This window comes from Podarcis cretensis (assembly GCF_951804945.1).
Source record: "Podarcis cretensis genome assembly, chromosome: 2".
In the NCBI taxonomy this organism is placed as follows: Eukaryota; Metazoa; Chordata; class Lepidosauria; order Squamata; family Lacertidae; genus Podarcis; species Podarcis cretensis.
Window position 1 is genome coordinate 9,373,953 of NC_137171.1, and position 13,017 is coordinate 9,386,969.

Below are 13,017 nucleotides of genomic sequence, written 5' to 3' on the forward strand. Positions count from 1 at the left end.
GACGAAGAAGAAACCCCCTCAGGCAGGCGCGGGGCGAAGACGCTCTTTCCGCTCCGTCTTAGCTGGCCCCGCCCCCTCACCAGCCTCCTCCAATCATTGCCGAGTGTCTCAGGGTAAAGCCCACCCCACTCCTCCCTCTACCTGCCAATCCTCTCGCGGCTCTCCGAAACGGGTCCTCTTTCCCCCGGCGAAGGGAGTTCCAGGGATACTCCGCTTAGCAGCTTCTGTCAAAGGCCGGGCCGTTTTCTGGGCCTGGCTAAATTTTAGGCCCGGGAAGGGAGGAGGAAGAGGCAAAGCAGCGCTTCAGGCCAGTACGTTTCCGAGCATAATTCAGAGTGTTGGTGCTGACCTTTAAAGCCCTAAATGGCCTGGGCCCAGTATATCTGAAGGAGCGTCTCCACTTTCATCATTCAGCCTGGACACTGAGATACAGCGCCGAGGGCCTTCTGGCGGTTCCCTCACTCTGAGAAGCCAAGTTACAGGGAACCAGGCAGAGGGCCTTCTCGGTAGTGGCGCCCGCCCTGTGGAACGCCCTCCCACCAGATGTCAATGAGAAAAACAACTACCAAACTTTTAGGTAAAGGTAAAGGTACCCCTGCCCGTACGGGCCAGTCTTGCCAGACTCTGGGGTTGTGCGCCCATCTCACTTAAGAGGCCAGGGGCCAGCGCTGTCCGGAGACACTTCCGGGTCACGTGGCCAGCGTGACAAGCTGCATCTGGCGAGCCAGAGCCGCACACGGAAACGCCGTTTACCTTCCCGCTGGTAAGCGGTCCCTATTTATCTACTTGCACCCGGAGGTGCTTTCGAACTGCTAGGTTGGCAGGCGCTGGGACCGAGCAGCGGGAGCGCACCCCGCCGCAGGGATTCGAACCGCCGACCTTTCGATCGGCAAGCCCTAGGCGCTGAGGCTTTAACCCACAGCGCCACCTGCGTCCCCCTACCAAACTTTTAGAAGACATCTAAAGGCAGCCCTCTTTAGGGAAGCTTTTAATGTTTAATAGGTTATTGTATTTTAGTGTTCTATTAGAAGCCGCCCAGAGTGGCTGGGGAAACCCAGCCAGGTGGGCGGGGTATAAATAATAAATTATTATTATTATTATTATTATTATTCAGGTCCCATGCGTAATTTTGTTTGGCTCGGGTTACAAAGAAGTCTGCAAACGTGACGTGAAGGCTAGCAACATCTGGGAGTTCCTTCTTTTTTATTTTAATTCATTTTTTTTATTATTATATATATATATAAATCCAAGAATACATTATTATTATTATTCGGGTCCCGTGCGCAATTTTGTTCGGCTCTGCGTTACAAAGAAGTCTGCAAACGTGACGTGAAGGCTAGCAACATCTGGGAGTTCCTTCTTTTTTATTTTAATTCATATATATGTGAGGGCGATCTGGCTGCGACATCTGTCACCCCATTGATCGCCAGGGTTGATTCGGCAGATCTGGCTGGCTAGGCGGGTGTCCCCTTCCTCCCTCACCGCTCCATGTGCGTCCCTCCCGAAGCTGCACGCTCGGTGGAAGAGGACGACCATCCCTGATAGAAGGAGTGTACCGTTCTTCGGTCAAGGGTATACGATAGCTGCGCTCCCCTGCTATATATATGATGTTGGTTTCTGCTCTCTTCACTGTGCAGCGAAAGGCTTGTCACAAGACAATGTTTACATTCCACAGACAGCATTGCTGTTATGTTTCCCACGGGAAAGGAGACTGGATGTGACGTACACTGGTTTCCTGTTTTTCACTGTTCAGTGTGATTCTCTCTGAGCTTCAGAGGAGAGAGGGTGCAGTTTTCTGCTCCGGCAGAGACAAGATGGTTTTCTGTAATCTACCAGCTTTGAAATGTAAATAAAGCAGTATAGAGTATGGGCACGTATTCCTCATCATTCCGCTGTGCACTTGGATGCTACAAATCAACATTCTGGTTATGGGCCCAGAAGAAAGACGCAGTCATCTGATGTCGGCAAAAGGATCGGAATGCAAAGGGTCGGATCGGACGCTATCTGTTCTGCGCGTCAAGATGATTGATGAGGTATGTGCTACTGCTCCGGGCAGCCTGCCAGCTTCTAATTAATGGCTTTATGGCTGGACTTTGAACTTTTAACGTCCGTTTGCCGGCTACAGGCAGCGGCTATGCCTATGCTGGGGAAATCGAAAGTAACTTTTGGGCTGAAGCAGCTGCTGATAACAGAAGTGACGCAGCATGATTTAGGGCAGAGAGAAAGCTGTTTTGAACTTGCCTTTGGAATGAGGCTTGAAGCAGCAGAGATGCAGCTTGTATAAAGCAGCTTGTTTAAAGCAGCAGAGATGATGCAGAAGGCTAATGCCAGAGTCATGATGGCCCTTCAGGATGCTTGTGGGATTCCCAAGCTCAATAAGAAAAATTATACGGACTGGGTTATCTATGCAGAGGCTATTCTGCGGAAAGAGGGTCTGTTTGAAGTTATTACAGACACCCCCCCAGCTCCAGTTACAGATGCATGGAAGGCTAAAGATTCCAAAGCAAGGGGAACTCTTACGTTGATAGTATCCCCAGAAGAGCTCTGTCTATTGCGTGATAAGACCTCAGCCAGAGAAATTTGGCACGCTTTGAGAGAGGCACACTTGATGACAGAAGCTGGATCTACTATGTTTTATTTTAACAAGCTGCATAAGATGGCTAGCTGCAGAAGGCTGGCTGATGCAAGTGGGGAATCTGATGCCAATCAGCCACATGCTCAGCTCAGAGTAGCTTGTGATACTGCCATGATTCAGGATGAAGCAGATTGCCAGGGTGATAGCTGCATGGGTAAGGGGGAGACTTCACAGTCGTCATCCCAGAGTGCAGTGGAACCACCAGATGGCGCCAAAGCTTTGAAGGCAGTGAAATGCTACTCGTGTGGACGTCTAGGCCATATGAAGAGGGAATGCAGATATCCCAGGGCCAAGACAGAGCAGCGCAGCGAAAGCTCATCGCGTGGAAAAGGCCAAAGCAGAGGCAAAGGTCCGGTGTCCAGGACAACGCAGCCCAAAGCAATGGTCTCACGCTTCACTCCAAAAGTCGCAGAGGTCCAGAAGACGTCTAGATCTTTCTTCGTTGTTGATTCAGCGGCAACCCATCACATGTGCAACGATAAGCGACTGTTCGTGTCTTTTACACCGCAGGAAGGTGCGATTCACCAGGCGGATGACCACACAATTCCCAGTAAAGGCTACGGAACTGTTGTTCTTCACAGTTTGGACTTATCGATACAGAATGTACTTTATGTTCCAGATGCTAAACATAATCTGCTCAGCGTCGGACAGCTGAATGAGCGGAACATTGACGTTTCCTTTAAGAACAAAAGGTGCATCATCACAAAGAAAAATGATTATGTATTGTATGCTGAATATGTTGATCGTTTGTATGTTTTGTATTATGATGATGTTGTGCAGGATGACACTTGTTGCATTGCAGGTTCTAACAAATGTTTGCATGCAGAATGTATTCATGATTTTCATCGAAAATTTGGACATTTGGGTTTTGAGGCAGTATCTAAAATGCCTGCCTTGGTTGAAGGTATGACTATTAAACCCTGCAGGTACCACATGAAGTGCAAGGCATGCGCAGCAAACAAGGTGAAAATGGCTGCGAAAGGTAAGGTGTCTAGTAGGCAAGCTACAGAACCATACCAAATTGTTCATGCGGATTTGGTTGGACCACTAGCGCCCTCTTTGGGAGGAAATAGGTACTTCATGGTTCTCATTGATGCATTTTCCAGGTATATTTATGTGTACAATCTCAAGCAGAAATCAGAGGCTTTTCCTAGGTTCAAGGAATTCTGTGCTTGGTTGGAAAATGTGCATGGTAAGAGGGTAAAAATTCTTTTCACAGATCGCGGGGGGAATTCACTTCTCAGCAGTTTGAAGCTTTTCTGACTGAGAAAGGAATTCAACACGATTTGTCTAGTCCTCGCTCGCCATGGCAGAATGGGCTTGCGGAACGAGCAAATCAAACATTGCTTCAAGGGTTAAAAACCTTGCTGCATGATGCAAATCTTCCAGAGAGTTATTGGGCCGAAGCTCTCTCATGTTTCACTTACAGTTATAATCGCAGGTTATCTTCAGCGATTGGTTGTACCCCCTATGAGAAGATGTTTGGCAAGAAACCATACATCAAACACATGAAAATTTTTGGTTCTGACATGTGGGTTCACTCACCACAAAACTCCAAGTTAGACAAGCGTGGTTTGCATGGTATCTTTCTAGGTTATGAGAAAGGTTCTTACAGAATAAGGATGACTGACTCTAAGACTATTAAGCTCACAAGAAGTGTTGAGTACAATGCCAAGTGGGGGGAGAATGTGGGAATTTTCCAATGTTACCCTGATGACAGTGATGAGACTGAGGATAGTCAAAAGCAACCACAACCACCCACACCCACTGATAAAAGTTCTGATTCTGAGACTGAAACTGATTCTGAGTCTGAAACTGAATCGGGTGATTCAGAGGATTTCAAGAGTGCGAAAGCCTCTATGCGACCCTCTGAAAGCTCTAATCAAGAATTGGAGGAACCATTGTTCACAATAGGTCGTTTTTCTCCTAAGAAGGAAGAGGAGAGTGTTGAAGACTTAAGGCTAATTCGCAGGTCACAGAGAGCCACAAAAGGCAGACCTCCAAAGAGATTTGCTGATGAGTTTGCTAAGATAGCAGTAACAGCTGTTAAAAGCTCCAAGAAGGTATTTGAACCTTCAAGTTTCCAAGAAATCCAGGATTTGGATTCAAAGGAAGCTGAGCCATGGTTAAATGCCATGAAGGCTGAGCTTGATTCCTTGGAAAGGAACAAAACATGGGAACTTGTTCCAGTAGTTCCAGGAATGAAACTGCTTGGAAGCAAATGGGTCTTCAAAGCAAAGACTGATCAAAATGGCAAGATAGTCAGACACAAAGCCAGATTGGTAGCCAGAGGTTTTGCACAGGTACCAGGTGAAGACTATCACGAGACCTACTCACCCACAGTGAGGTATGAGAGCATTAGGCTTATGCTCAAGCTAGCTGCAGAGGAGAATCTACACATTAGTCACCATGATGTGAATACAGCTTTTCTGTACGGATCTCTAGATGAATCACTTTATATGCTTCCACCTGATGGCGTACAGGTAAAACAGGGATTTGTTTGTGCTCTGAAAAAGTCCCTTTATGGTCTCAAACAAAGTGCACGGTGTTGGCACACAAAACTCACTGAGGTATTGTTTTCTCTAGGTTTTAAGCAAGGGAAAGCTGATCCATGTGTATTTGTCAAAGAGGAGGGGCAAAAGAAACTGTATTGTTTGTTTTACGTTGATGATCTTTTATTCTTTTGGAAAGATGTCACAATGTACAATAACGCCCTAGCTCAACTGAAGGAACACTTTGACATGAAAGATCTTGGTGAGGTAAACAACTACCTATCTCTGGAAATAGAGAGAGATCAAGATGGTAACATTCTAGTACACCAGTCACGGAAAATTGCTGATGTGTTAGGCAAACTAAACCTGATGGATGCTAACCCTGTAGACACACCGATGGCAACAGGTTATCAGGTAGATGACACTGAAGAAGCATTTTCTGACACTACACTGTACAGAAGTGTGCTAGGCAAGCTAAACTTCATTGCCAGATGTTCAAGACCAGACATTGCTGTTAGCTGTAATTTGCTAAGCAGACAAGTCAACAATCCTACTGTTAAGGATTGGAAAGCTCTGAAACGCGTAGCGCGCTATTTGAAAGGCACTATGCATTACAGACTGAGATTTAACAATCAGAAGTCTGGTGGTCTTGAGATATTTGCAGATGCAAGTTTTGGAAGTGACACTACAGACAGGAAAAGTACGTCTGGAGTTTGCTATATGTACAATCAGGGTCTTTTTGATTGGTCATGCAAGAAGCAAACAACAGTTAGCTTAAGTACTTGTGAAGCTGAACTGAATGCACTGTCTTATTCACTTAAGGATTGTGAATGGTTGTTACAATTGTGCAAAGACATGAAAATTCCTGTCAAATGTCCAATCCAGGTTTACCAGGACAACAAAGCATGTTTGGCTTTGCTGAATTCTGAGGGTTGTAAGCAAAGCACGAAGCACTTGCAATTGAAGTTGCAACATGCTAGGGAACGTATTCAGAAGGGACTCGTAACGGTGTCCTATATGCCAGGTAATGAAATTCCTGCTGATGTATTGTCCAAGATTGTATCAAGGGATCAACACTGTACCTATGTGCAGAAGTTGGGTTTGTACTGATATTGTACGAACACGCTGCCCAGTGGTGTTCACAGAAAGGGGGAGGATGTTGGTTTCTGCTCTCTTCACTGTGCAGCGAAAGGCTTGTCACAAGACAATGTTTACATTCCACAGACAGCATTGCTGTTATGTTTCCCACGGGAAAGGAGACTGGATGTGACGTACACTGGTTTCCTGTTTTTCACTGTTCAGTGTGATTCTCTCTGAGCTTCAGAGGAGAGAGGGTGCAGTTTTCTGCTCCGGCAGAGACAAGATGGTTTTCTGTAATCTACCAGCTTTGAAATGTAAATAAAGCAGTATAGAGTATGGGCACGTATTCCTCATCATTCCGCTGTGCACTTGGATGCTACAAATCAACATATATATATATCCAAGAATACATTCCAACACATGAAAATTTTCTCTTTGGTTTTATTGATTTCCCTTCCCGTTTTCCATGGTGTTTTTAATTCTGCCCCCTTGCTGCACCCTTGTCTTCTCTCTCTCATAACCACGACACAATAATCTAAATCTTTCTGTTGCTCATAGTTCAAATCCTGCTTGGAATTTCATCACACTCATGGGCATAGCGGGGGGGGGGGCTGCATCAAAAGTACTCAACTAACTGAGGTTCTTCCCATCCCCAACCAAAGCCTGCCCCCCTTTTGGGGTTGTATTTTTACCCGTGACTTCTCAAAAAAAAATCCTGCTTACACCCATGATCATACCATAATATTTATTTAAATATTCCAAAAGGAGCTTCCATTTAAATATTCCAAAAGGGGCTTCCATTCTTCCACAAAACAATCATTAGGCTCTCTTATTTTTGCTGATAGCTTTGCCTACCCTCCATGGTCCATCCCTTTACTTATCCATTCTTCTTTGGTGGGAACTTCTTCCTTCCAGCTTTGTGCATAAAGAATCCTAGCTGCTGTCGTTACATACAGAATTCTGTTCCCACCGTCTGGGAATTACATGCCTGGAGGTTTCGCTTAAAATAGCATCATAATTATCATTGTTAATAGGGTTCATTGCAGTCTACAGGTGGTAAAGTTAGACTTGGAAGAATATATATTCATGCTTGGGTGGATAACTTAAGGGGAGGCACCGTGCAAATAAAACAAGGTCATCGCTGAAGATGCCACTGGCTGAATCCGACCTCTGCTGTCTTTGAACAATAGACAGCCCTTCCCCTCATCTCAGACACATTCCTCCAGCCGGCGAGGAGCAAAGCCAGCCAGCCAGACACTCAAAGGGGAAGGCAAGGATGAAAGCAGCAGCGAATGCAACCACTTCTGTCGCCTCCTAGGATCGGAGGTGGAGGCTGGGGCTGGATGGAGAAAGCACTTTCCTTTCCCCAGAATCCACCTTAAATGTTGGTGGAGCTGAGCAAAATCTGGCTCTGGGTTTCTCAGTCTCCACCCTGTGGTGCCTGCAGTGAATTCTCATCTCTCGGTACATGCAGCAGCCAAAACCAAAAAATCGTCCGCGCCCAAAGCAGCAGTGAGTAGATGCAAGATGGGGAAGCATGCTTTAGCAGCAGCAACTAGCTCCGGACTCTGCCTGCTGGAAGAAAACTCTTTTTTTTTTTATCAGATGTGCTTTATTGTCAGTGACAGGATTCTGGGAAAAGTGCCGCATTTGCAATCATTGTAATAAAATGCATTTCAGTTAATACATATGAAAAACAAAAAAAATCTGAAGCTGTTACAGCAGCCCACCCCCACCCCCAAATCTCATCATTTCACTATGCTCTGAATCAAGCCACACTCCTGACTGGGGGTTGATGTTTTTCCTTTCCCATTGTGGGCATGGGTGTTTAATTTCATTGCTGTACAGTACAATGAAGTGCAAAGCACTGAATTCTCTATCTCTCTGCAAGGTAGCTTTATTCTTACCATTTTACAGATGCCAAGGGTGGGGGCTGACTTCTGTTGCTCTGGTGGGTTTGACATGCACCCAGACTGTATCTCAACATGCCCTTGTCCAGAGGGTATTTGGGGGGAGCAAGCCAGCAGGTTAGTCTTTATTGCAAATAGAATCAAGGCTGAATTCAAAAATATTTTGAAATCGAGTTTTCGTTTGTGTTTTTCTGCTTGTGCAATCCCCTATTTTTTTTATACACCCTTACCTCACATCAGAGGGACGCGGGTGGCGCTGTGAGTTAAACCACAGAGCCTAGGACTTGCCTATCAGAAGGTCGGCGGTTCGAATCCCTGCAACAGGGTGAGCTCCCGTTGCTTGGTCTCTGCTCCTGTCAACCTAGCAGTTCGAAAGCACGTCAAAGTGCAAGTAGATAAGTAGGTACCACTCCGGCGGAAGGTAAACGGCGTTTCCGTGCGCTGCTCTGGTTCACCAGAAACGGCTTAGTCATGCTGGCCACATGACCTGGAAGCTGTCTGCGGACAAACGCCAGCTCCCTTGGCCAGTAAAGCGAGATGAGCGCCGCAACCCCAGAGTTGGTCACGACTGGGCCTAATGGTCAGGGGTCCCTTTACCTTTACCTCACATCACTATATCATAATTTGTGACAAGCAGAACAATCAGTCTTTGTTCCCTGGATAACTCTAACAGGAGGAACCCAACAGACAAATGGTCCTGGGTGTGGCTGAAAACCCAGACCTGGGGTTGGACTCACTCATAACTCTAGATTGAATATTATTAATAACACAAATTCTCCTGTTGGACTCTAGCACACAACTTTAGCACACAAAAAAATGTTTTCAGAGAGGTGCTAGTGGCAAGGAGTGTGCCAATTCAGTCTCACTTGACCACTCTGCATTTGGGACACGGTTCCCTATTCCTGTGTGTGTACACTATTGCCAGTTGCAGCAACAAATATTAATCCTGTGGTGTACCACCTCTTGAATATTATATAATACTTAAACACCATGGCATGTCAAGTGCTGTACTGCAATTAGAATCGACGTGCCCCAGTTGGGTATCTCTCAGAATTAGAAAATGATGCCTTTCACATTAAAAAGCTTCCAGTAAAAGGTCAAGGGACCCCTGACCATTAGGTCCAGTCGTGACCGACTCTGGGGTTGCGGCGCTCATCTCACTTTATTGGCCAAGGGAGCCGGCATACAGCTTCCAGGTCATGTGGCCAGCAGGACTAAGCCGCTTCTGGCAAACCAGAGCAGCACACAGAAACGCCGTTTACCTTCCCGCCGGAGCGGTACCTATTTCGAACTGCTAGGTTGGCAGGAGCAAGGACCAGGCAACGGGAGCTCACCCCATTGCAGGGATTTGAACCGCCGACCTTCTGATCATCAAGTCCTAGGCTCTGTGGTTTAACCCACAGCGCCACCCGCGTCCCCATAAAGCTTCCAGAGTTAACACTAAATACATTACTTCTGGTAAATGAGCCACCATACACAACATTAGAGGGCTATGAAAATTTGTGTCCCGGGCTTTTTAGACTCGTCTACCCATGTACTATCAGAAACCAAAGGGGAGCATTGGTTGTCAGGTGTGAATTATTTTCCCCCCAGCTCTCCTACCCCACTTAGATATATTCTTCTGATAGCTGAATTCTCTTTCCAGGATACAAAATAATGGAGAGCAGAAGGAAGGAAGGCAGCCTTACCCAGAAAGACCCCATAAGAACAGATCCCCAGGGGGCAGAGGAACACACCCAGGGGAGAAATTTCGACAGCGACAGTCAGGAAAGAGACTGCGAGAGCCAGAGCGAGCCAGGGAGGCAGCAGAGGAAAAACACAGTCCTTAGTAGGACATTTGGGGTATCGTCCCAGTGCAAGGAAAGCGCTGAAAGGCTGAAGGACCTCCTGGCCCTGCAAAGACCCCCCGCGAGGCCCACCATCTGCAGTGAGTGTGGCAAGGGCTTCAGCCGCAGTTCGGACCTCGTCAGGCACCAGACCACCCACACAGGGGAGAAGCCCTACACCTGCGCTGTCTGCGGCAAAGGCTTCAGCCAGAACTCCAACCTGCTGACCCACCAGAGGATACACACAGGAGAGAAGCCCTACCAATGCAGAAACTGCAGCAAGCGCTTCAGCGAGAGCTCTGCCCTCATCCAGCATCAAAGGACCCACACGGGAGAGAAGCCTTATGCATGCGTGGAGTGCGGGAAGCGATTCAGCGTGAGCTCGAACCTAATCCGTCATTGGCCCCCCCATATCTGCGGGGAGTGCAGGGAGGGTTTCCGGCACAAGTTGCAGCTCAGGAGGCACCCGAAACTGCACGTAGCGTTTGGCGTAGGGGCGAGCTACAAAACCAAACCACATACTGTGTAAAAGAGGAGGCCGATATGTAAAACTGAAACAGGTTTTTGTAGGGAATGTTCTCGTGCACATTTTCTGAACTCGGATCTACCTGCAAAAAAAAAAAAGTTAAAGTTGATCCTTCCAATTGAATTTTCCCAACCATTGCTCTCCTGTACAGATTTTGGGCTGCAATCCTATACACACCGAACTCAGTGGAATTTAGGTCTAAGAAGGCTTGCAAGGAATTGCACTGCTGACGGGTTTAAGAAAAACTTAAAACACTTCACTATGACCACCTTGAAGTTAATCAGCAAAGCTGAAAAGTTAGGCTTTAAATATACTCCCAAGTCAGGTTTTGACACCAAACTTTGAAAAATCACTCACATTCCAAGTTTTGGCTCTAGTGTGGTTGTATAGGGGATCAAAAGCATGTGAGGCTTCTATATTTTGGGACTCAATGGCCTGGTTCTCATGCTACGCTAAGACAAGTCAAACACACACAGGATCCAGAAGAGATGGTAGCGAATTTACTCCTTTTAAAAATATATATTATAATATTCATTTTACAACAAACAAAAGCAAAACCTATTAAAAAGCAACTTACGGCATGTGTCATATTTTGACCCCCCCTCCCCCTCTTTCTGTGGTTCCTTACGTTTATATTTTTTACTGCATTTCTGAATTCATTATTTCTCCCATATATTCAATATATGTTTTATATCACTGCACATTTTTACATTAATCCTGCTAATGTCTTAATCTGTTTACAATAGTCTTGTAAATATTCAATAAACAGTTTCCATTCTTTATTAAAAACTTTGTCATCTTGATTTCTTATTCTTCTGTTAAACTTAGCCATTTCTGCATTTCCAGTAGTTTCTGTCACCATTCCTCTTTAGTCAGGACATTTTCTTCTTTCCATCTTTGGGCAAATAGCATTCAAGCGGCCGTGGTCACATACATAAATTTTTTTTGTATTGTTTTAGGTAACTTTGCTCTACTTCTGGTTGCTCAGCTGTTGTGTTGAGCTGTGCTGTGGCTTGGCTTAGTGCATTGGTAGGCAAACTAAGGCCCAGGGGCCAGATCCGGCCCAATTGCCTTCTAAATCTGGCCCGCAGATGGTCTGGGAATCAGCATGCTTTTACTGAGTGGAATGTGTCCTTTTATTTAAATGCATCTCTGGGTTATTTGTGGGGCCTGCCTGGTGTTTTTACATGAGTAGAATGTGTCCTTTTATTTAAAATGCATCACTGGGTTATTTATGGGGCATAGGAATTCGTTCCATTCTCTCCCCCCAAAAAAATATAGTCTGGCCCCCCACAAGGTCTGAGGGACAGTAGGCCGGCCCTCTGCTGAAACAGTTTGCTGACCCCTGGCTTAGTCTGTCATCCAAACCTGAGCTCATGGTTTGGCTCTCTTCAGACAAACCAAGAGCTGTAGCCAAGGCTTGTCCTATGGTTTATGATTTGTGGTTTGTTTGGAAGAACTAACCCACATTCCTGGGTTCAGACAACCCACTAAGCTTAGCTTAGCTCATCCCAATGGCAGAACCACCAGGGAGCAGCAAAGTGTCCAGGATCTCTTCCTTAGGAGCCCACATACTTGTGTGTTCATGCTGAGTCATGGTTTGGCTTAGTGTGATGTGCAAACCAAGCCCATAACACGCCCCTTGAAGCATTTCCACCCTTAAATTGAGCACATTTAAGACATATGGATTATGGCAGACGTCATGCTTCAAATACCAGCGTTGAAAGCATACAGGAGCTAGAGTAAACAGCAGTGTGTATACCACCTCTGTCATCTCCATTAAATCCAGTGGGCCTACTTGTGTGTAAAATTTAGTCGACTTCCACCCTTTGGCAGTTACAGTGGTACCTCACAAGACGAAAAACGCGCAAGACGAAAGAGTTTTCCGTTTTTTGAGTCGTTCCGCAAGACAAATTTCCCTATGGGCTTGCTTCGCAAGACTTGCGAGTTCTTGCGAGTTTGTTTCCTTTTTCTTAAAGCCGCTAAGCCGTTAATAGCCGCTAAGCCGCTAAGAGCCGTGCTTCGCAAGACGAAAAAACCACAAGACGAAGAGACTCGCGGAACGGATTGATTTTGTCTTGCGAGGCACCACTGTACAGTAATAGGTGGTGTTTACTCTGGAGGAATTAATGCAGAGTGCCACAATGTCCCTCACATTGCTTCCACTGAAATTTATGAGACTTTCTTCCGTATGATCCGGGATGCTATGGTAAACACATCCTGACAATGGCACCCTTAAATTATTTCAAATCCTGGACTTACAGGGGCCCCCTCTGCAGACCACAAATATTACACTATCTTTATTCAGTGTATGGCAGGGTAAGCCAGTCTTCCTTTGCTTTAGGACCTTGGGCTTAAGTACACGAAAACCCTACGCAATATATTTTGGCACCTGAGGTGAACCACTGTAATAAAAAAAATTAAGGTCTTATCTATATAATAAATGTTCATAACTGTACCATGCAAACACGTACATAGATCAGAACAGGAAGACTGTCCTGAAACCATTTTGACTCCCAAACTGACCAAATGTTTTCTCTGCAAGGAG

The 13,017-nt window shown here is 45.9% G+C and overlaps 1 protein-coding gene across 1 annotated transcript; it reads left to right on the forward strand.

Annotated features, from left to right (window-relative positions):
• Positions 1-20: 20 nt before the first annotated feature.
• On the forward strand, positions 21-12,304 carry LOC307210746 (uncharacterized protein). Its single transcript, XM_079966921.1, has 2 exons — positions 21-113; positions 9,763-12,304. Exon 2 carries the CDS (start codon positions 9,774-9,776, stop codon positions 10,470-10,472), a length of 699 nt encoding a protein of 232 aa, XP_079823047.1. The 5' UTR covers positions 21-113; positions 9,763-9,773; the 3' UTR covers positions 10,473-12,304.
• The last annotated feature ends 713 nt before the right edge of the window (positions 12,305-13,017 follow it).

Coding starts and splice junctions, on each gene's coding strand:
- LOC307210746 (XM_079966921.1), top strand. CDS start 9,774: ATGGAGAGCAGAAGGAAGGAAGGCAGCCTTACCCAGAAAGACCCCATA.